Source organism: Dermacentor andersoni, chromosome 1 (genome assembly GCF_023375885.2).
Source record: "Dermacentor andersoni chromosome 1, qqDerAnde1_hic_scaffold, whole genome shotgun sequence".
NCBI lineage: Eukaryota > Metazoa > Arthropoda > Arachnida > Ixodida > Ixodidae > Dermacentor > Dermacentor andersoni.
Window position 1 is genome coordinate 178,558,207 of NC_092814.1, and position 23,187 is coordinate 178,581,393.

At 41.7% G+C, this 23,187-nt stretch overlaps 1 protein-coding gene and 1 long non-coding RNA gene across 4 annotated transcripts in view; one reads left to right on the plus strand and one right to left on the minus strand.

Annotated features, from left to right (window-relative positions):
* Positions 1–23,187, plus strand: part of LOC126547228 (uncharacterized) — a 134,449-nt gene that overhangs the window by 34,739 nt on the left and 76,523 nt on the right. For all 3 annotated transcript variants that reach the window (XM_072288266.1, XM_055062815.2, XM_072288265.1), the window contains exons 14-16: positions 1,869–1,940; positions 4,759–4,839; positions 11,724–11,821. In XM_072288266.1, coding sequence (XP_072144367.1) covers positions 1,869–1,940; positions 4,759–4,839; positions 11,724–11,821 — 251 coding nt within the window. The remainder of the gene's footprint in view (positions 1–1,868; positions 1,941–4,758; positions 4,840–11,723; positions 11,822–23,187) is intronic.
* Positions 1,913–22,883, minus strand: LOC129380811 (uncharacterized). Its single transcript, XR_008609004.2, has 3 exons — positions 22,606–22,883; positions 17,144–17,241; positions 1,913–1,997 (listed from the first exon to the last, which is right to left on the minus strand). It is a non-coding gene; the product is annotated as an uncharacterized lncRNA (long non-coding RNA).

Sequence of the window (23,187 nt, forward strand, 5' to 3'; positions counted from 1 at the left end):
CACCCTGTATGTATTTATCACCTTTGCATGCAAGTGATGATGTTTCCATCCCTATTAAATGTTTTAAATTATTAGACATGTTTTTTCTTCATGAGTCATTAGCATTGCTTACTCGAAAGACAAGCACTACTGAGACACAACATTCACGTGCATTTCACGCCACTGACAAAAGACTCTGCTGAAGGGATCACTGAAGTCTATAGGTTTTTTTCATGATCAAAAAAGCACACAGAGCAATTTGAAGTGAGGTGAACATACAGCAACATATTCATTCTCTAGGCATAGGCTATCCATACCTTTAGAAATAATTGTTAATTTGCTACCTCAATCTCTTTTAAAATATAATGAACTTTATCCTGTGTATATATTAAAATATATTGTATATGTGCATGGTGTTTACGGTGGAAATTTAAATCAATGTTGAAATAAGAAAATACGGATAAGCCAGCTGCCGCTAGTGATTATAAAGCATGTGTCCTCCTATTGTCAGGATTTGCAGAAATAAAGTGAAAGTATGAATTAAAAGTTGTGCACGTCCGTGCCAACAGTGATGCAGTAAGCTATTAGTCCCAGTAAAATTTCAAGTGAAAAGGTCGAGGAAAGTCAAAAGAAACCTCAAACGATGTGGGTGAGAAAGCTCTGGTGATGGCACTTTAGGTGTGTGTGTGTGGTCGCCCGCACTGACGGGAGTTTCAACTCCTAAATATTTTTTCTCCATGGCCGCAAGCGAAGAGCTTCTCAATGTACCACTGACTGGCAGCTTCTGGCAGCAAACTCGCATACTCAGAGAAATCCGTCTCAGCAGATTTCAATGATTGCCATGGCGTGAGAAAAAAGTAATGCCTACCAGCTCTTTGCACACGTCTCGCACTTTGCTTTGTGTGTGGCCCCATAACGTCACACTGTTTACGAAAAGGACAGGTCCATAAGCGGACACCAATGCAACAACCTGTGATGACCGAGTTTGAAATAACATGCCTGCGGGAGAGTAATTTTATTCCTCCCGCATAAACAAATAAACAACAACTGCGCTTATCAGCATTTCGTGAGGGTGCTGGTGAAGTGCTGCAATTCTCTGATTTCCTACAATGATCGTCACTTCGACACAAGTAAGCACTACTAATGAACAATATAATTTCTTTAGGCACGTGTTGCCGCACTGCGAAATCATGAGGATTGTAGTGTTTTGCCAGTACGCTCAAGAAACACCGATGAACTAAGTGAAAGCTCGAGGAACCCTTAAATTGACTGCGCATGTGTAGCAGTATACCGCTGCCATGGTTACATCGTGCAGCATGTTTCGTAAGCCACACGCTCTGTTCTTCATGTTTTATTCCGGTGTGACAGTAACACTGCAGAACACTTATAACCTATTTTGTAACACTACACTTATCCAAAGTGCAGTGTGTGTGCCGTAACTATGGTGGTGTGCAGAGAATGCAGGAGCCAGCAGTGGTATAATATGGCATAGCATGGCCACTGCATGGCTTCCGAGACCTCCAGTGCACGTGGCGCTTCGCCCGATTGTGTAAGCTGTGGCTGCTGACTTAGCAGTGTGGCCAGCTTGGCACATTGCCATGCGGCCGAAAGTTCGCGATTGTTTTGGAATGCTGCATAAGAGAAATTTGTAGCAGTGTCGCGAGCCGCCAAACTTTGACATAATCTGCACTGAATTATCAGTAAACCTTCATTCTGAACTAAACATTCTTCATTAAACCATTGCTAGAATATGTTTGCTTTCTTAAAGCTAGATTTTAAATGAAAGGGTTTTCATGGAAATTTGAAGGGGAATTATGATTACTTTATTATATCTATAATAACATTGTTATAACCCGTTTCGCTACAATGAAGCTTGACTACGTGCACAGGTGATCCTGCTGAAAGCAGTCCTACCAATGAACATGCTTGGCCTCCTTGGACTCCTGCTTCTGCCAGCCAAGGTATGAATCGAAATTTCTGTTATGAGGTAGGCGATGGTGCACAGGAAGACACACTGCCTGGAATCATAAAAACAAACTTAACTGTTCGTTCTGTGGACTGGCACACCAAAAGAAAAACAGGCAACAATTATGGTAGCACCAAGTACTGTTGGTGATTCTAAAATCGAATCACAATACTTAAGCTTGTACACTACTTACATATACTTGCATCATTGTGCATTCCAGAGCAACCGGCGTGATCATGTCAGCCCAATAACGTACTACAGCACTCGCTAGAAGCATGGAATCACAGTAAGAAGGCCCAATCTCGCCAGTGTATTGATGACAACATTCACAGAGATTCAAGCATACACATCCAGTATATTCCCGATAACTATGGCATGATAATAGTGAGAACTCAATAAAACCAATATCTGGTCAAAAAAAAGCATCACAACATGTGCTTAATAAGTTGGGTGCACATTTTATATACCTGGCTTTGAAACCTTTTTATTTGTGGTGCTGGAAACATAACTAGAAGCATAATTCAACTTGTGGGGATATAAAAAAGCCTATGGACTAATACCGCTGTTCTCCTTGCGCTGTATTGATGCGTCATAATATCACAGTTTGTCAAGATGCCTAATTCATTTTGGACATCTGGCTACAAGTGACAGTTATTAAACCATAGGTATCACACTGTCCTCAAGTTGATTTTCACTTTTAAGTAATCCTAACCAACCTGCAATATACCATAGTGCAGTCTACGCTCGTTACAACGGATCCGCATACAACAGACTTTCGGACATAACGAACCATATTTCAGCCTTAATTTGACCTACCTATTTCGTCCTACAAATGAAGTTCGCTTTTAACGGACCACGCCACAATGGACTGTCCGCTACGGCGGATGAAATTAGTGGCAATTTTTGTCAAAATCGGGCGTATAAAACAAACTTTTGCCGTGCTGACATGGGCTCACAACTGACTTGCGAGGGTCAGCCGACGATCGCGGCTCAATATCGCGCGCGCGAGGGAGGACGGCAGCGCGGAACGCCCCGTCTTCTTTCGCGCTCGAGGCAAGTTGGGGGAGAAGGCGAGAGAGGGAGGGTTCTACTCCCGCAGCTGCTGCTTACGGCGCGGGCACCGTATCTTGAAAGCGATCTGCGATGTGGACAGTGTGCCCAGTCCTGGTAGCTTCATATGTACTGTGCTTTCTACGTTCAGTTTGTGTTGAAGCAAGAGACAGCACGAACGTCAATTAGATCGCTGCTGCTGCACGCTTAGCCTTTCGGGCAAAACTGCGACCTTCTTATGTGTTTTACTTTGAATGTTCCTCACTCACTCAGAAAGTTTTGGAAGGGAGGCATTTCAGATATTATGGACTTCGGATAAAACGGATATTTTTCGTCGGGTGATCAGGGTCCATTGTAACGAGAGTCGACTGTACTATGCAGCTTTCCCTTCATAGTCTCTGACAAAGTCAAATTCCTGACAAGCGTGCTATACCACACGTGCGCGCGTGTGTGTGTGTGTGCCTTAAAGGTAATAGATATATCTTCTGCGGCCGCAAGGTTATATTTGAAAAGATGATGCATTTCTTAAAAACAACTGTTTATTAATATAGACGTTTTGGCCAAGTTAAACTTCACCTTTCTTGAGAAAGGCCAGGCTCCACAGAACGTCCGTACGTACGTACGTGTGTGCGTGCGCGTGTGTGTGTGTGTGTGTGTGTGTGTGTGTGTGTGTGTGTGTGCAAAGCCAACAGCTAATGAAGCCACAAAAAGCATCTGAAATTGAAATGTAGAAAATAATAAGGAAAAGGTAAATGAAAGTGGACGAAAAGCTAACATGCTGCCGATGACCTTACGCGTGCACTGCTCTACCAATTGTGCTACGGCGACAGCTATCAATCCGTTCACTAACTTGGGTATTTATGTTTGCTAGATCACGGCCGCTGGATAAAAAAAAAAGGTGCAGCCCGTCGCATGCATCGAAAACCCTGTCCTCTGCCACGGCGCCACCAGCCGGGACTGTTTGTCTGGGATCGGCATCGAAAATGCGTCAGGAATGCGCTTGAAACACTGCCGCCCCACGCGTCCAGCCAAGCGGCCGAGAATGCAACTACGGCTGTCGCATTCACTCTCATTGCAGCCCACTCGACACAGGAGGCTGCACGTTCTTTTCTATCCAGTGGCCGGGTAGATCTAGCCCTGGGAGTTGTAGCCAGCGCCATTCAAAGCTATAATGGATGGAGGTGGAACACCCTCTTTCGCCTAATGGTGCTACGTAACACATGCACTTAAGAGAGCAAGCACATGGTTAAAAAAACCTCATATGCTACTTAATGACATCAAGAATGCCAGATTCGAGACTCGCTATAAATGAATGAGAAAGAAGAGAAACTGAGGGGTTTGATTTTTGTTAATTGTGACCATATAAAGCCAGCAGACAATGAAGACAAGGAAAGCATCAGGGAAATTAGCTGTGGTTGAAATTGAAATAAATGTAGAAGATAATAAAGAAAAGGGAAATGAAAGTTGACAAAAAGATAACTTGATTCAATGGATTGATAGCCGCGTAATGCGAAGGTTGTCGGTTCAGCTCCCACCGGCGGCAAACTATCTTTTCGTCCACTTTCATTTCCCTTTTCTTTATTATTTTCTACATTTCAATTTCAACCACAGCTAATTTCCCAGATGCTTTCCTTGGATTCATTGCCTGTTGGCTTTATATGGTCATGATTAACAAAAATCGAGCCCTTAAGTTTCCCTTCTTCTCTCGTTCATATATATATATACGCACACACCTGCGCATTGTGAATATTGTGAATACGCAGGTGCAGCTGCCGGACAGGATGCTGATGCCTGTTGTAACAGGCTAGACACTTGGAATCCTTGGAAGACACCAGTTGTGCAAGGTACATGTTGAAACTCATAAACCAATTTGCTAGTGTGGTGACCGAACAAACTGCCCACTCTCTGGTGCTGCTTATGGCAAATGCCTCACAAGTTGTTGTATTGCTTGTGCTACGGCGCTCTAGGTACTTTGGTATTGCAATAATTGGAGTATGTGCAGTTGTCCCACTAAAAGTGTAAACTTGCAGCGGGGAGAATGTTGCTCCAGTTATGCAAATCTGCAACATTTCATTACAGCTGCTGCCTCTATGCTACAAATGAGAGAAACTGCACCAAAGCTATGCCAAGAGCAGCTGCGGTCAACGCAGGTGGTGGGAGTGAATGCGAAGGATATTGTCATTGTGTCTTGCCTCACCATTCATAAGCGAAAGTGTAGTGAATGGCTTGTGTATTTATATACACATTTGTACACCCTGCTTCATATTCTATCGATCATCTGTTGTTTGAGTGACAGGGGTGGTTGTTGTTGCATGTTATGGCTACCAAGGAATCCGTGTTTTATCACTAGCACTGCCTCCTATACGCTGACTCATTCTTTGAGCACCAGATTTTTTAGACCTGCGCGATTATTTAAACTTCCCCGATGCATCATCGCCTACTCCTTAAAACTATGTTAGGGCTATCGAAATTTTTTACATCAAATTTATCGGACATAATTTGCATATGCGATGTCGCAATAATGGTGAATTTCAATGCCAGCTATGTGTTATACCACAATGTTTGTGTCAGCAGGACACTAGTTGGATGGCCTTATCAGGAGATGGAGTAGCAGGCCTCAGGATACTAGCTCAGGCCGACCTCTTTGCCTTTCCTTTAATAAGTTCTCTCTCCCCTCTTACCAGGCGAGTCAAGTAGCAGAAATGTCAAGGCCCAAGCAGTTGTAAATCATTAGTTGCCAATTTTTCTTAAGATTGGAAACCTTACAGTCTTTTTCCTATTAAATATGCGTTTAATATTATTTGATTCATGAGATAAGATGGCTGACCTGTTTGTTATGCCAAGCTGGAAGTGAAGAGCGAGTGACAAGAGCGTGGCAGCGTGCATAAAAGAGGAAAAACGTGTTGTGAGGTGTTTTAGATATGTCGATGATTTTATTGTGTTTGTGAATGTTGAAAACGAGAGCGACAAACCACAGGTTGTAAGAAGTGTTTTAGAAATTTTCGGTGACTGTTCTGGCAAACTAAGGTTCACGCATGAAGTGCCGATGAACGGGTGTCTCCAATTCCTCGAGCTGTGTTTGTACTTTGGCACAGGGCACAACTGCTGGTCGTACCAGCCACGCACAAAAAAAGAAATTCTAGCATATAATTCGGCTCACTCAAAATTAGTTAAGAGGGGCATTGCAAAAAATTGCCTGCGTGGTGCTCTCGAAAAGTCCTGCCACCATAAAATTGAGGTTAGCTTGCAGATGCAAGTGCTCCGGTTGCAGAACGCCGGTTTTCCGAAAGATATCATGACGGCTGTGGCGGAATGCCTCCTGAAAGAAATCAGAGCAGGTGGACGCCCTGGCGTAGCAGCCGAAAAAAGCTGCAAGAAGCTGAAACGTACAGCTATACCGTACGTGCACCAGCTATCGCACCGGCTGAGGAAAGTTGGAGAGAAGTGCGGCGTGGACGTGATGTTCACTGCCCCCGAAAAGCTGGTGCGCATGTGCAAAGCCGTAAACGAGAAGAAAAAACCGGTCTGCGACATAAAACATGCATGCAAGTTTGTACCCTGCATTGTTAAGGTCGTATACCGCATACCTCTCTCTTGCGGTAGATGCTACGTGGGGCAGACTGGCCGCTGCCTAAATGAACGGCTACGAGAGCACTGAACGCTGGTAGATTCATTAGCGGGGGGCGGCCATTTGGCCATGCACTGTAAGCGATGCGGGTGCGTGCCTGCGTTTGACACCACGTGTGTGCTTGGTAGGGGAGGCACAAGGGGGGGGGGGGGGGGGGATTTGTGAGGCATATCACATTGACAGGGAAGGTGATAACTGTGTCAGCACGGCTTCACTTGCCTTGTCCAAAAAAGGAAAAATGGACTTACAGAACAGTCTGCCACATTTTGATTAGAATGTGCTTGTACTGTTTTAACCCTGTGTGTGCATGCTCCAACGAAATGTATATATGTACCTTCGCTCGCAGTAAAAACCTCAGTTGATGTTTAGCGCTCGTCCTGTCGTCTTCTCTGTCTTTGTTCCTGCTATATTGTGCTAGTCTTTTGAATAACGATGACACACCAACTAGCCCAGCTTTCTGCCTTGATCGACAAGATCAAAGCCTTCCTTTGTTCACTGCTTTACGTAAACATTAGACAAATGTCGGCAAAATAAAGAGAACTTACTCAGACTAGCCAAACTCAGCTGGGTTCACTTGCACACGAACTCATCAAGATCACACCCAGCCAGGCTCACTCGATGCAGACTTGCCAAAATCAGACTCAGTCGGTCTTAACAGACTTTAAAAATCATACTCGAGAATACTGACCTCCATATTAGCTTATTAAAATACATACTCGAGATCTCTCATACCCACGGAATCACAGACAGGGAGACACACAGTCTCGCGAAATGAGACTCAACTCATTGGGAACAGTTAACTCACAGATCCACTCGGGAAACCGCGGACTCGGAACCACCAACTCATGGTAAGGGCATTTGCTCATTTCTGGATTAACCTAGGTATACGAGAACTGAGAAACGTGTTGCCACAAATTAAGTGGGACACAAGGATTAGACAAACACCTGAAAAGCCGGAGTACAGCTGACATTAGACAGATTAGCGTGTTAAGTGAAATAGCGGGCTTAGCGGAATAGCGGGATCGAAATGCGCATGCGCAGAAAGCTAAACGAGCCGTAGAATTTAGTTTACGCACACTATTTCTCAGATTTAATGTTACCATCTTTGCGTGGTTCACGTAGGTTCATAAAACATGGCGGCAGTCTCGGCCACTCACTTCAAATTGAATTTGGTGTTGCTTTGCTTTTGTAGAATTCGCTTCCTTCATATCAAATGACTGTACAAGCGGCTTTTGCTTAGTCTCGAGCCACTTTGATTACAGAGTATTATAGATAACTTTGTAGAGTTTTGTTATAAATATCCTTGTAGAGTTTTCGTCAAGGCCTAACAAGAGAAATGAATGAATGGATGGATGCTATGAGCATTCCCTTTGAAACGGGTTGTGGGTTGTGCCACCAAGCTCTTTTTTGTATTTTGCCTAATGTGCTACCTATCTTTTTGAAAAAATAATACACACAAATAATTCCCTGCATCAAACATTCTGAACCACTACCAGGAACTTTGTTTTTGCAAGCCAACATTGTTTGTGGTCTCCCTACTTTTCTGCCACCAAACCTCCAATCACCTCTTACTAATCTCTACTGCGGTCATGTTTACTTTCCCCCTGCTCTCCCTAAACCCAAGGGCTTGAAAGAGGCCAGAGGAGCTTAAACGGACAGCTGGTTTTTTCACATTCTAATAAAACATGCTCCATCGTTTCCCTAGCTTTACTGCAGCAAGCACATGCTTCTTCTTCTTTGTTGTATCTCGGTTTTTAAGTGCATTTTCTAAGGTATCCTGATCTCGCTTCGACAAGTAAGGAGCTTCCCTTTGAGTTATCATAAATTGTTTCTTTCCTGATTTTGTTTTTCCTCTTAGCAAGTTATTCATAACAGGTTTCTTTTCCATTACCGCCACCTAGGAGATTTCCTCAGAACTTCTGACTTTGCATTTGACTTTCTTTGTTGCCATGTTGCTGACTATATACCGGTCGCATACTTGCTGGTAAGCTTCCTAGTTCTTTTCCTCCACTGTGACTCAATGTTTTTACTGTATAAATACCTGAACAATCTCGCAGCCCATTTACTTTCTTTCATGTTCCTCAGTCGTTCTTCAAAATCAGTTTTACTCTGAGCGTTCCTCACTTCAAAACTTGTCCAGTCCATCTCACACTGCACAGCTTCATTGTAACCTTCCAGTGAGCGCCTAATGCGAGGTGTCCCTCTAACCTTTAGTCACCATCGAGTCCTGATTGTACCTCTGACTTCAAGCAAACAACAGCATTTCCAAATCCTGGAACCATTACACCTTTCCACATACCCTGGAGCACCTCGTACCTATTGTATCCCCATAGTGCTGTGTTTAATTATGGCCACATTTCTCTTCCCTTTGCTGTTATTGTTTTTTCCTATGTTTCCTTATATCTATTGCCTTCGTTTGTCCATATACCAAGGTATTTGTCTTCTTTTACTCATGTTATTTCCTGGTCCTGTATTGACACTGTCCATTCACTGTTTTCATTGAATACCATAAAACCTGATTTTTCAACGCCAAATTTAAATCCTAAATTTTAGCCTTCCTGTCCACAGATATTAGCCAGACGTTGCATATCACTTTGCTTGTTAGCAAGCAAAACAATGTCGTCCAGATCAAACAAACCTGGAAGCTGCTGCTCTACTATTGTGCCCACGTGTTTGTATGAGAAATTAAACCCGACATTGATTACCATGTACTGTACATGATAAACAGCAGTGGGGATAAAGGGAGCCCCTGTCTCAGTCCCTTGTTGATACATATCACCTTTCTCCTCATTCCTTCACATTCATCGCAAACGGTCCTCAAAAGCTTTATACAGTCACTGCCTACGCCTTCCCCTTCCATAATATCCCACAAGATGTTGCAGTTTACATTGTCATACCCTCCAGTAATGTCTAAAAAAGTCACATGTAACAGCCTCCTTTCTATTTTGGATATTTCAATACACTGAGTAAGAAGAAATAAGTTATCATCCAGACATCTACCGATTCTGAAGCCATTCTGAAGTTCTCCCAATATATCATAATGTTCTGCCCATGATTACAGTTTTAATTTAATCACCTGCATTGCTAACCTGTATATTACCGAAGTAATGCTCAACGAGTCTATATGGATGAATGGTCTATATGAGTGAATTATATATTTTTCCCCCTTGCCTTTATAAATTAAATTTCTGAGACTGCAGCACCAACTAGTGGTGAAGTCGGGAGATAGGCGAGATGGCATGTGGCCTCTGAGATCAAAAGATCTTGAATTCTATGGTTGACTGTTTGTACAGCTTGTGCTGATTTCACTGCGGATTGGCAAACATTGAAAGTACAAATACAACACACTCCTGGCTTTCATTGCGCTGCCTGTCGCACTTTTTGGACACACGCACAGAGCTTGGCGAATAGATGGAATCGCTTAAGTGCATTGTGTATGCGAAATTTAAAGCGCAATTGAATAGTGTCCCGTACGTAAACTACGCTATCACGCTATGCTAAAACTCACTTTCTGCAAAGTTCATTTTCTGAACAGTAATGCTATTTTTCTTTAACTCGCTATTACGCTAACCTTAAACTAAAGCTGTCTATTTACTTGACAGCCTTGGCATAGTGTTAACTGTGCCAAGTAAACATCTCAAATGTTTTGCATTTTAACCAGAAAAAAAAAAGGAATGTCAGTATAGTTCAACCTTTGTGCTGTCTCTGTCTACTCCTTGTGTACCGTTCAATTTGCACTGATAACATGTTTCACAGTTCTATCAATCAACTATCTAGCCAGTCTAACAGCATAAAATATGCAGTGGCATCACAAACAGCAGATTGTGCTGGCTCACTGCAGGTGCTAAGGATTTGTGTCCGAGTGTGCAGGCAAGTGGAGGGGGCAGTAGGTGGTTCACGCTGTTAAGTGCTGTGAAAATCATCCCTAGCCTGTGCAATGAGTGGTATTTTTTACACATGAAAGTGCTGCGCTAGAGGTGCCGAACTCCTGCAAAGTTTCTGCCTACTGGACTTGGACGTTAGCCAACTAAACAGGGTTCAGCTAACGCAGAGTTGCTGCTGTTTTTCCTAAGTTTGTATAGCACTAACGCCATTATGTAATGCGGGTGCCCATTTTACAGCTTTTAAGATATGGATTTCTTGTACTATGCTGTACATGATGAACGAGAAGAAGGGGAACCGAGGGGCCCGATTTTTATTAATCATATCATAAGAAACCAACAAACAATGATACCAAGGACAACATAGGGGAAACTAATTGTGCTTACTAATTGAATTAAACAAATGATAAATTAATGGAAATGAAAGTGGATGAAAAAACAGCTGGCTGCAGGTGGGATACTAACCCCCATCTTAACATTATGTAGTATATGGTGTGAGATACTATTTTCAGTAACATCTGTGACCTTAAAACTGTATCTCTGAGTATTGTCGAAAACTTTATTTTTTAATTTTTTTTTTTGAAGTCTGCAGTAGGCGATGTGGTTTTGCCGTTTTATTGTTAACAGCTCAATTACAACCGATGTCAAGATTGTGCGTTTGATGCACGTAAGTCTTCTATATAGCATTCCTTTAATGCTTAATTCATAAGTGCTTTATTCATGTCTGCACTCAGATTAAATGGATCTAATGGACATTACTTGCGAATACACAGAGGCATGTTCACTTAGAATTGTGTGAAGTCGTCCTTGCGTGTAGCATCGTGGACTCAAAAACACATTGAATCGCATGCGACTAAGACTTTTTTGAACTCAATGAGTCTCACATACGTGCGAGTCTCGCACAAACTTACCATAACCTAACCTAATGAGTCAAGCCTGCTTTTTACCGCTCTTCTGTCTTGTTTCGCTTTTGGTTGAGGGAATGTATGGTGCGCAGGTGTACACATGTGTGAGTTTCTCTATTTATATGACTGTTTATAAGCAATAAAGTTTGATTCGTGAATCAGCGCTCATGTTACGTTTCTCTTCTTTGTCCGTGTTTGATGTGCGTGCTGTAAGTAGCAAAAAAAATACCGACTTGTCCAGCTAACTACTTTACTACTGTTAAAATGCATAGAACTCAACATCCACGTTGACTCACTCTTTCTTCTCTCTACAGCAGAAACACCACGCCGTGGCCGTCGAGCTCTTGCTACTTCAACACAAACTGATAACACGAAACAGATAAACAGGACCAATGCTAGAATTACAATGAAGGTGCGTTCAACAAACTGTGCTAGATGGATCAGTGCATTCGGCTGTCCTGAAATTAAAATATTAGTTTGTGTCTTTCTTTGGTTGTTTTCTATTTCTTTTTCAAATGACACTGATAACAAAGGCCCACAGGTGACTGATTCGCTAATGATGTGTCAAATTTAAAGGTCGAAGGTACACCAACTTACAATGTGGCTCTGCAGATTCACTTTGACTAAGCTCAGTGGTGCCCCAAGAGATCAGCGAAATGGGCAATTAGCATTTTTCTTACATTGGAGTACAGTTGCCGCGAACGGGAATTGTACTTGTGAACTTATGCTGAGCAGAAAAATGCTGGTGCACGGTGCCATGTTTCCCTAATATTTTAAGGACTTAGTTCACACAGTGTTTCTATTGAGTGGCTTTAGCTCTTTAAAAGCGGGCACACTGTATGATGTCAAAAGCCAATATGTGTCACATCGATTGGCTTTCGTAATGCTGTCGTAAAGAACTCAGATGCGCGTAACCATTGTGGCATCCCGTTTGTGGGATTCCTGAACCTGTATATCACGGCTAGTTTGCAGGGCTGGATTAACCTACGCGCTAAGGGGGCTGTAGACCCGGGCCCCCGCCTGCAGGGGGCGCCATGAAAGATGTTTCCTTGATAGGCCCCTCAACAATTTTAAAGGGCCACCAAGGCCTCTTCGGAAATTTTGGTTCTGCAGATGGAATCACACTTGTCTAGAGTGGTCGAGTGGCCAGCTGCAGACTGCACCAGCGTCCATAGCTGCTACCTCGCAGCAGCATCTAGGTTCTACGTATGTTTCTCCTATAGCCTATGGACCCTAGTATGCGGCCCGGCCATGCATTGTCTCATAACAGCGTCGGCATGTGTTTCTTTGTGTTTGTGTGTACGTGTGTGTGTGTGTGGGGGGGGGGGGATGAGAGGGAGATGGCGGCCGACTTGATCAGCTAGCTGATTACTCTAGACAAGTGTGTTTCCGACTGTACAATAGAAATTGTAAAGTGTTGTGCAGAGAAAGTTCTACCACAATAATTCTTAAACATGGTTTAGTGGTATCCTAAATACTAGGAGCAAATAATGTGTGGTACGAAGAAATGACCTGGCCTTCTTGCACAGAGGCTTTCACATTCTCAACCAGCGCCCACAAGTGACCTGTTGTTCCTCACTCTGTCCCCGTCTGTGTGCGCTGTTAACCCTTTAAGATGCTTTACCAACTAGTCCACCAAGCCATCCTTGTGAACTTGTTTACTTGCCTTCTACCATATAAGAGATGAAGGTTAACCTCCTAATATACATGCATTTTCCTGATATTCGTCTAGATTGTATGGTACATATGCATAGAAATTTAAAGTTTCGATGTTAATTAAAATGCTTGGTGCTTGACAACATGCATTCTCTTTTCTCTAAGTGATGGAGATGGAGCAGTTCATGAATTTTTGATAAACTTCATGGTATAGATAACGACATGCCCGTTAGACAATGAGAGTTAAATAACCTGCAAGAAGAAAAAAAAAACATGTTCTCTCAAAGCAGAAACGTTGCAAACGTTACATCAAGACTCAAGATGTCATTGCTATGTATGTTCACAGGCCTTTAACCTTTTTATCTGAGAATAATGATCAAATCAGAAGGTGAAACCTGCAGCAGTCTAAATATTTGGCAGCTTAACCAATCACAGTGATCACTGTCGTTGTTGTTGTGATCATCATCATCATCACCATCATCATTGCTGGGCCCTCAATGCGAATTTAGTCCTGGGCCCTCAATGCGAATTTAGTCCTGGGCCCCATAATTCCTTAATCTGGCACTGTTAGTTTGGTACTGTCAGAAACCGAAGCCTTGCTGTGAAATAATGTCCCATTATAGACTAAGTATTCCAGGGTCAGCGAGCCTCTTTTCTGCAGGAAATGATGTGGAGATAAATATTTTTTGCCAAGTTCTAATATTCTGAGTGTTTGTTGAAATGCCTCCAGAATTGGTTAAATGCATTTCAATGTCGCGACTTTGCCGTCATCTCGAACAGAGTGTTAAGGGTGTACTGATAATTGTTTGATAACGAAACAATTTCTCGCTGCTTGCCGGCAAGAGGCGGGAAATAAGCAATAAATGACAGATTTCATTCAGCTTCATCAGAAATATTTCCTAAGAGGGAATGTCAAAAAGGTGGCATTGATTCTTGCATACAAACAGCAGTAATTTTACGTTTTTCGTAAAAATCAAAATCGATGCTGAAAAAATAAACCAAGGTATGACAAATGTATTTTCTGGTAAAGTGTTTTAACAGGAACGGGTCAGACACAGCTCCTAAGAACAGTTCAGCGCAATGAACAAATGAGCAATTATGATCCATGAGTGCGGGTTTCATCATGTGGCATAAATTGTAATGTCCATTAGTGATTAGAACATTTGTGTGCCATGATCAAGGCACAAAGCGAGTAAGCGACGTACAGTTTAATTAATTTCATTGTATCTTGTGCAGCCTACTACAAAAATTGTACCCGCCGTGGTTGCTCAGTGGCTATGGTGTTGGGCTGCTGAGCACGACGTCGCGGGATCGAATCCCGGCCACGGCGGCCGCATTTCGATGGAAGCGAAATGCGAAAACACCCGTGTACTTAGATTTAGGTGCACGTTAAAGAACCCCAGGTGGTCGAAATTTCCGGAGTCCTCCACTACGGCATGCCTCATAATCAGAAAGTGGTTTTGGCACGTAAAACCCCATAATTTTTTTTACAAAAATTGCGCGCACTGCCTAGGCCTGTACAGAAAAAGCACCTGCAGTTGCGCTCTTCTTGCCCGCACATTTTGGCCATAGAGCTGAGTTGTGTGGTCAGGACATGCAACAAATATGTTTTACACACACACACACACACACACACACACACACACATTTAGAGCCCATACAGAATTTTAAGTCGCCTGTGGCAGTAGCTTAATTCTAGTCCTCGAATTGTATTACTCAAAGCAGCGAACATTACTCGCATGAGAAACCAAAATTGCGCTATGAACTTGTTAACAGAAATTCACTAATTATTGTTTTATTAGTTACTTTACAGCCCATATTATTATTTATGAGTTGTAGCCTGTGAGTTTGCAAGGTACATCCATTTAGAGCGAATACGGAGGATGGCACCAGTTGTGCACCGTGAAACTTGCAGGAAAATACACTGTTGTTCCACTTACATTTTTGAGGAAAATATCGTTTTATAGATTGAAGCACAAAAGTAACTGGGATGCCAATGTATGTTGTGGCCAACTTTTGGAACTAATATCTCGAAACTGGTGTCATCTTGAAAATCTGTTCCAAATGCATACTCCTTCAGAACTCACCGACTACAATTCGTAAATTTCAATATCTGCCGTAATCTAATTAATTAGAAAATGAATAATCGATTATGCATTTTGATTTATCATGCAAGTAATGTTGGCTATTTTTGAGTAATCTAGCTCAAGGACTCAAGAGAAGCCACTGACAATATTTAAAAATTCAGTTTATGCTAAAAAGAACGGTATATTATTTGACTATACTGTCTAGAAACACTGAAGTTACATCTACTTCTATTTTAATCCCGGCCATGGCAGCCGCATTTCGATGGGGGCGAAATGCGAAAACACCCGTGTACTTAGATTTAGGTGCACGTTAAAGAACCCCAGGTGGTCGAAATTTCCGGAGTCCTCCACTACGGCATGCCTCATAATCAGAAAGTGGTTTTGGCACGTAAAACCCCATAATTTTTTTTACAAAAATTGCGCGCACTGCCTAGGCCTGTACAGAAAAAGCACCTGCAGTTGCGCTCTTCTTGCCCGCACATTTTGGCCATAGAGCTGAGTTGTGTGGTCAGGACATGCAACAAATATGTTTTACACACACACACACACACACACACACACATTTAGAGCCCATACAGAATTTTAAGTCGCCTGTGGCAGTAGCTTAATTCTAGTCCTCGAATTGTATTACTCAAAGCAGCGAACATTATTCGCATGAGAAACCAAAATTGCGCTATGAACTTGTTAACAGAAATTCACTAATTATTGTTTTATTAGTTACTTTACAGCCCATATTATTATTTATGAGTTGTAGCCTGTGAGTTTGCAAGGTACATCCATTTAGAGCGAATACGGAGGATGGCACCAGTTGTGCACCGTGAAACTTGCAGGAAAATACACTGTTGTTCCACTTACATTTTTGAGGAAAATATCGTTTTATAGATTGAAGCACAAAAGTAACTGGGATGCCAATGTATGTTGTGGCCAACTTTTGGAACTAATATCTCGAAACTGGTGTCATCTTGAAAATCTGTTCCAAATGCATACTCCTTCAGAACTCACCGACTACAATTCGTAAATTTCAATATCTGCCGTAATCTAATTAATTAGAAAATGAATAATCGATTATGCATTTTGATTTATCATGCAAGTAATGTTGGCTATTTTTGAGTAATCTAGCTCAAGGACTCAAGAGAAGCCACTGACAATATTTAAAAATTCAGTTTATGCTAAAAAGAACGGTATATTATTTGACTATACTGTCTAGAAACACTGAAGTTACATCTACTTCTATTTTAATCCCGGCCATGGCAGCCGCATTTCGATGGGGGCGAAATGCGAAAACACCCGTGTACTGAGATTTAGGTGCACGCTAAAGAACCTCAGGTGGTCGAAATTTCCGGAGTCCTCCACTATGGAGTGCCTCATAATCAGAAAGTGGCTTTGGCACGTAAAACCCTATAATTTAATTTAATTTTAATCTATTTCTATTTTGTAAAAAAGCAGTACCTCTGAAGTTATTAGAGGTTACGCTGACTTAAGTAATAATAATAATAATAATAATCTTTACTACAAATAACAAATCTGTACAGATATCTTTACTAGGTCTGCCGAAGCCTTCTGTGGGCTTGTATGGCAGCAACCTGGCAGTCAAGGCAATGCCTTCTGTAACCTTATTACAACCTAAATGTACTTAAACTAAAAAAAGATAAAGAAAAATGTATATCAGGTTCCTCAGGTAAACATGCCAAGTAAACAACACTTAATTTTCAGATGAAAACGCGTAGCACACGACAGTCATTAATATGGAGTGATAGTGGAACAAGATATAATATTACAACCTATCGAGAACAAGAAAAAAGTTTTGAAAACGGAGTGGATAATATAGTCATGCTATAATTTTGGTTAAGATCACACTACAACAAAAGAGACTGTGTACATGTGAAAATTCCTATTCTATCATTGCTTTCAGGGCCTTCTTTAATCCCAACAAATATCTCTGATCCGCTACTGAACTGGGAAGGTTATTAAAGAGGCGGGGAATATAATACCTTTTTTGTCCTTTTCCATAACGAGTTCTTGTCCAAGGAACTCCATAGCTGTGATGTTTTATGCAACTCTTATGGACAAGTTAGTGGAAATCATTGCTCTGAAAAATAGCGTATCACAATTGTCGAATTAAATAACGACTCAAAATCAGGCATTTCTAGCTCTCAAAATAAGTTATTCGTAGTTTGATTGTACACAACACTTTTTAGTACGCTTTTTAATAGGCTGTCAATTTTACTTGAAGAAATTAGTGCTACGAAGACGTGGACAAAGGACGAACATGCAGAGCTCTAGAGAAGTCGTGCTGACTTTAGAACAAGGTACTTGGAGCAATGTGTATGCGTTTTCACTGGACATTGAAGACCTGTATTATGCGATTCCTCATGACGAAGTTCTCAGTGCCATTAGGAACAAGATCGGAGACTTTGGTGAAGTTAGGTTCAGTTGTACAACCGGAGTGAATAGTGGCCAGTTTCTAGAACTGTTGAACTTTTATTTTCATTCTGCTGTCGTTAGTTTCAAAAACCAACAGTATGTACAATGCAAGGGTATTTGCAATGGATCGTCGCTCGCTCCCATTCTTTCAGACATCTTTCTTAGCACCTTTGACAAGTGTGTAAATAGCATTCTGAATCAGTCATGTGCTCCTTCCATAATGAGGTACGTCGATGATTACCTGTTAGTTGTTAACGTGGTTCCAGGGTCGAGGATAGAGGACACTGTAGAATCGATAATTAACACTTTTAGAAATGCATCGGAGGCTCTAAACTTCACGTGCGAAAGGCCTTGTGATAACAGCACTCGCTTTCTGGACCTCAATTTCACTCTAATGAACATGCATGTCTGTTTCGAATACCAACCGAGGGTGAACAAGCAGCTAATTTCATACGACAGTACCCACTCCAAGTTAGTAAAAAGAGAAGTTGCAGTGACTTGTCTAAAGGAAGCTCGAAATAAAACTTGCATCCACAAAGTAGAAAGCAGCTTTAATAACCAGGTTTCAAGGCTACGCCTAGCCGGTTTCCCTTCACTTTTAGTTTTTAGTGTCTGCGATAAGCTTCTTGAGTAGATCAAACAGGCAAGAGAGGGCATTAACACCGAAAAGCCAGCAGATAGGAAGAGATAACATGTGATTACTTATTGGCACAGGGTGTCCCACAACCTCAAGAAGGTTGTGCAAAGGCACAGTGTTAATCTTCTCTTCAGTGCACCGTGTAAGTTGGCCAAGATATGCCCTTTGCTAACAAAGGCAAAACCCAAACCATGCTCTAAGAAACATGCATCGCAGTACACGGCTTGCAAAAGTAATGTCGTATGTGAGATACCCCTAAGTTGCCAACAGGTTTATATCGGTCAAACCAAACGGTGTTTCAATGAAAGGGCGCGTGAGCACAATTGGGCTGTAAATAACAATGCGGGGGGCCACCTGGCTGAACACTGCAAATGTCACAATTGCCGTCCGTATCTTCGTGACACCAGGTTTCTGGCACGTTCTAGAGATAGACTGGAACAGGAGATATTAGAAGCTTTCTACATTGCAAAGGCCGAGGGCACATGCATTAGCTGCACGTCAGTAATGCTTACCAAAAAAGAGACCTTTTCTAATGAGATAGGGAGGTCGTGATGTCACGGTAGTGCTATTCTAGGTTGTATCTATATAATATCCTGTTTCTTCAAGAAAACATTTAGTTGGAAGTAGCGCCTTGTTCGTTGTACGTGTTCCTCCTTCAGTCCGCGTCTTCCTAGCGTTCATTTCTTCAAGTATGCAAAACCAACTTGCCCACATCAAGCTTCTGCTGTCAATTTTATATTTCCAAAATTCGCTGCAATTAAAAAAACAGCAATATGTCGTACCTCCTCATATGGTAAAATACACATGCAACATTATGTAGCCGTGCACAAATTCGAGCCATTTTAATTTTCCGAGATGGGTCTGTCTCAGAATAGACTCCAAAGTACTCGACACTGTCTGTATATTGTAGTGGGGCACAAACACAGTCAATGCAATCAGAACCATGAAGGAAGATAGGTTGACTCATTACAAGAGCCTTTAATGGATTCTTGAAACAGACTAAGTGCATTTTCAGATTATAGGATTTTTTTCGAAACCAGTTCATATTTATTTTGCTTTGAAGTAAAGCTACAGCTGCTTCATACTTGATGCGCTTAGAAACAAGCAACGTATCATCAGCATACTGGAAAATTGTACACGAAGTCCCAAGTCACGAACATACAAATTAAAAAAAAGCAGAGACAAAACTGAACCCTGTGGAACCCCTGCATTAAGATGCTGCAAAGAACTCTTTAGGTCACCAATACGTACAATCTGAGACCAAATTACCAGGCAGTTTTGTAGATATGCTTGGAAATCTTCCCGAAACCCATAATTTTGTAGCTTAGCATATAAAATACTGTGGCATACCAAATCGAATGGCTTAGATATACCTAAAGAAAGCCCTTAAGTTCAAATGTTTTACATAGAAGATTTGACAGCTTTTCAAAAAGCACATGCATGCTTCTACCATACACAAAGCCATACTGGGAAGGTGATAAGATGTTATATTTTAGAACTAACCCTTCGATCGTTTCTCAAGCACGTGTCCTTCCAACAGCTGCACTATGAAAGGAAGGACAGAGATGGGGCGATAGTTATCTGGCTTCGATGCATCTCCACCTTTAGATATCAGTGTCACAGGCACTCTCTTTAGTTTATCTGGTATTCTGCAAGTATCAAGGATTCTATTAAAAATAAAAAGGAGCGGATCGGCCCAAATTCTGACATTCCGATGTGTGTCTTCTACTGATATGCCATCAAGACCGACAGCACAGCTTTTTCTAGATTGATGCAGCAATCTTTATAGGTCTTCTTTAGTTAGTGTTGGAAGAAATGCCAAATTCGTTATTGAACTAAGACCATTATTGAAATCAACAGTATCAGTGGGTCCATCATTATCAGCACAAACCGAAGAAAAGAAATAATTGAAGCTGTCTGCGACACTTTGATTGATAGCCCCAGAACTCTTTGTTATCGGGTCCAAATACGTACCTGGATAAGAGACTCTAAGCTCATTTGCCAGGGACCACATCCTAGCAGGTTTATAACCCGAGGAAAAAAATTGTTACGATAGTAGTTCCTCTTAGAGCAGCGCATCAGTGCTGTAACTTTGTTCCGAGCTTCTCAATAGAGGCCTTTTAATGTTTCGTCCTCAGGTTGCTGTTGACACCATTTCCATAAGTTCCCCTTTTCTTCAGTAGCTTTTATTATCCGATTGCTCAACCAGTATGGGTATGGACGTCGCTTTCGGACCAAGACTGTGTTTTACATGACTTTTTTAAATAGAAAATCGCCGCTATAAAATCACTATATACACTATTCGGGCAACAATTTGTTAACATTACATTCCAGGTCATAGTGGGAAACTAGCCAGTAAAATTTAATGGAATCAAATATTTCAATGTATTGGGATTCTTTACTGTTACATTGATGAGAACTTTGGAATAAACGATGGTATCCTATAAAATAGTGGTCTGCCAGCTTTTTTCTCACTCAAACAGAATTGACATTTGAAAAAACTATTGAACGAACCATCATGTGGTCAATACAGGAAGTCACAATGTGAGAGAAAAAAAGCTCCTCTCGTGTTTCCTTGTTAACAACTGACTCAATGCCATAGTCTGCTAAGGTGTTCAAGTAATTGGTAACCATGTCTTTCTCTGAGCTTAAAATGTCTATGTTTATGTCTCCAATGAGGCAAATGTTCGAATTAGGAGGTAAGCAACTTAGATATTGTGTTCGTTCATTCAAAAATTTTTTGCACACATTCGGAGGGGGGACGATACATCGCAGCTGACACCAAAACCACGTTAGAATTTTCCAAGTGAAAGGCAAGGCTTTCTGCCCCCATAAAGGAAAATGTTGTAATTGTAGTTACCCATTTAGACTTGATGGATACTGCTATTCCACCACCTCTCCTGGATGTTCTCGTAAAAAAGTGTTCTTGGTAATTTGGTACATGAAATTGCAACAACATATCGTCTTGAACATTAATATCCGACAGTATAAATGCATCCACTAAGGCCAAAATGTCAGCAACATCGACAAGGAGCTGATCCCAGTATTTTCTTATGCTTCTTATGTTTGTGTGAACGACTGAAATAGCAGGCTTATCACAGTTTTCGAAGACAGATCCTAATGAACCAAAGTCCAGGAGAGAAATATTGTTTATCACCATGAATTTAAACGATCTTATCGATGTCAGTGACTGAGGCAATCCTGATGGCAGGGCCTCCATCTTCCTTTTATGCAAAGATCTTTGCATTTCTTACCCAGACATACTTATAGCTGTTTTCCTCGCCTTTAGATCAAGTTTTTCAAAAAGGTATCCTTAGTAGCTAGGGTCAGGTTTTCATTGAAATACATAGCAGGTGCATTTTATTTTTTATTTTTCTATGCCGAGACATGAAGCTTGCGACGTGCAGTCAGCCAAGTGTCCCGCAAAAAACGGGGACGCAAATCAAATGTGCACAATCGGCATTTTATCTTTTCTGGCAGGCAGACAGTGGACCAGAACTATGTCATAGGGTCCAAAATCTATTATTTCTAGCTTCTGTGCGAGATCCGTGATAGCAGTTCGCAAGCTTTCTCCTGATAAAAATGGAAGCCCGTGTAGCTGCAGGTTCGACAGTCTCTTACACTGCTCACAGCCATTAATATCAGCCCGCAACTGAACAACCTCATTAGATTGGGTATTCACAGTTGCTTTCAGCGACACTTGAGTTTCTAGGCTTTCCAAGGCAGAGTCTGACTCTTTCGTCTGTATCAAAACCCTTTTGTCTATATCATCTGTGTCATAGGCTGATGACAGGAACTGTACAGAGTTTTTCAATTAATCTATAGTCTCCTTCACTGATAGCACTTCATCTATTTTTTTATTTAATAGCTTAGAGCTTGTTGAGCTTTTCTCGAAGAGGCAAAAGAATGACTGCCATGTCATTAATACCCCTTAGTTCTTCCGTGAGAGTGTTTAATTCCTTTGTGAAAGAGGTAGGATCAGAGCTACTGCAGTGCCTTCAGGACTATGGGCTGTTAATAAGCTGCTATCGCTTGCAGGTGTTCTGCATTGCTTACATTTCCAGGCCTCTCTTTTAGCCACACCCATTGCTGCAAAGGTGTTTTCAGCCACACCCAAGCAGTTTTTACCAAGGTGATAGCCTAGCTTGCATTCCAAACATTTCAGGAACCTGCCATCACCGGCAGCTTCTCCGAGCACGATTGACATTTGGTTCGGCCTGGCAATGTCACAAACATATAGACAACGCTGAATATTCTGTTCGCTCAATAATTATCACATCAGCACAGGGTTAACATAACACATTACTTTTAGCATCAGCACGAGACTCAACATAATCAGACAGCAGTCTGCAGCCCAGGCAATGAACTATGCTTTTGAAGTTAATGGCTCACCTGCCAAGACAATAAACATGGCGATAACTATTCGGTGATAGCTTCGCCACCGACTGTGTAGCACTGTTGATTCGGGAGTGTCTATTATAGCCCAATGAAAGATCCAGGTGCCACGGTTTGGTGCAATGTCAAAGCTGGAAGTGGCTACTTTGAACAACAGCTAAGGGGGCCACTAGGAACACCGCCTGAACTTTCCAGGTGAAGGCTCGGGCCATGCTTGGGACTAAGAATTCCGCAGCCGCACAAGTTTGCTCCAGGTTATTTCACGCCGGCTAAAGCAGCACCTGCCAAGACAATAAATGTGGCAATAAGTATTCGGTGAAAGCTTTGCCTCCAACTGCTAATAATAATAATAATAATAATAATAATAATAACTGCAACCTGCTGTAGCCATTGAAAAAAGGACATGCAATTGTCTTCAACAACCTAAACAGGGAGAAAGTGAAAAATAAGCTAAATTTACTAAATATGGATGTTTATAACACTCATTCACCGCAGTGGCAAATGCAAGGCAACACAAGCTGCGGCTTCTGAATGGTATCCAGCGATCAGAAGTCATCACGTGTGGTCATTTTTCCTTTC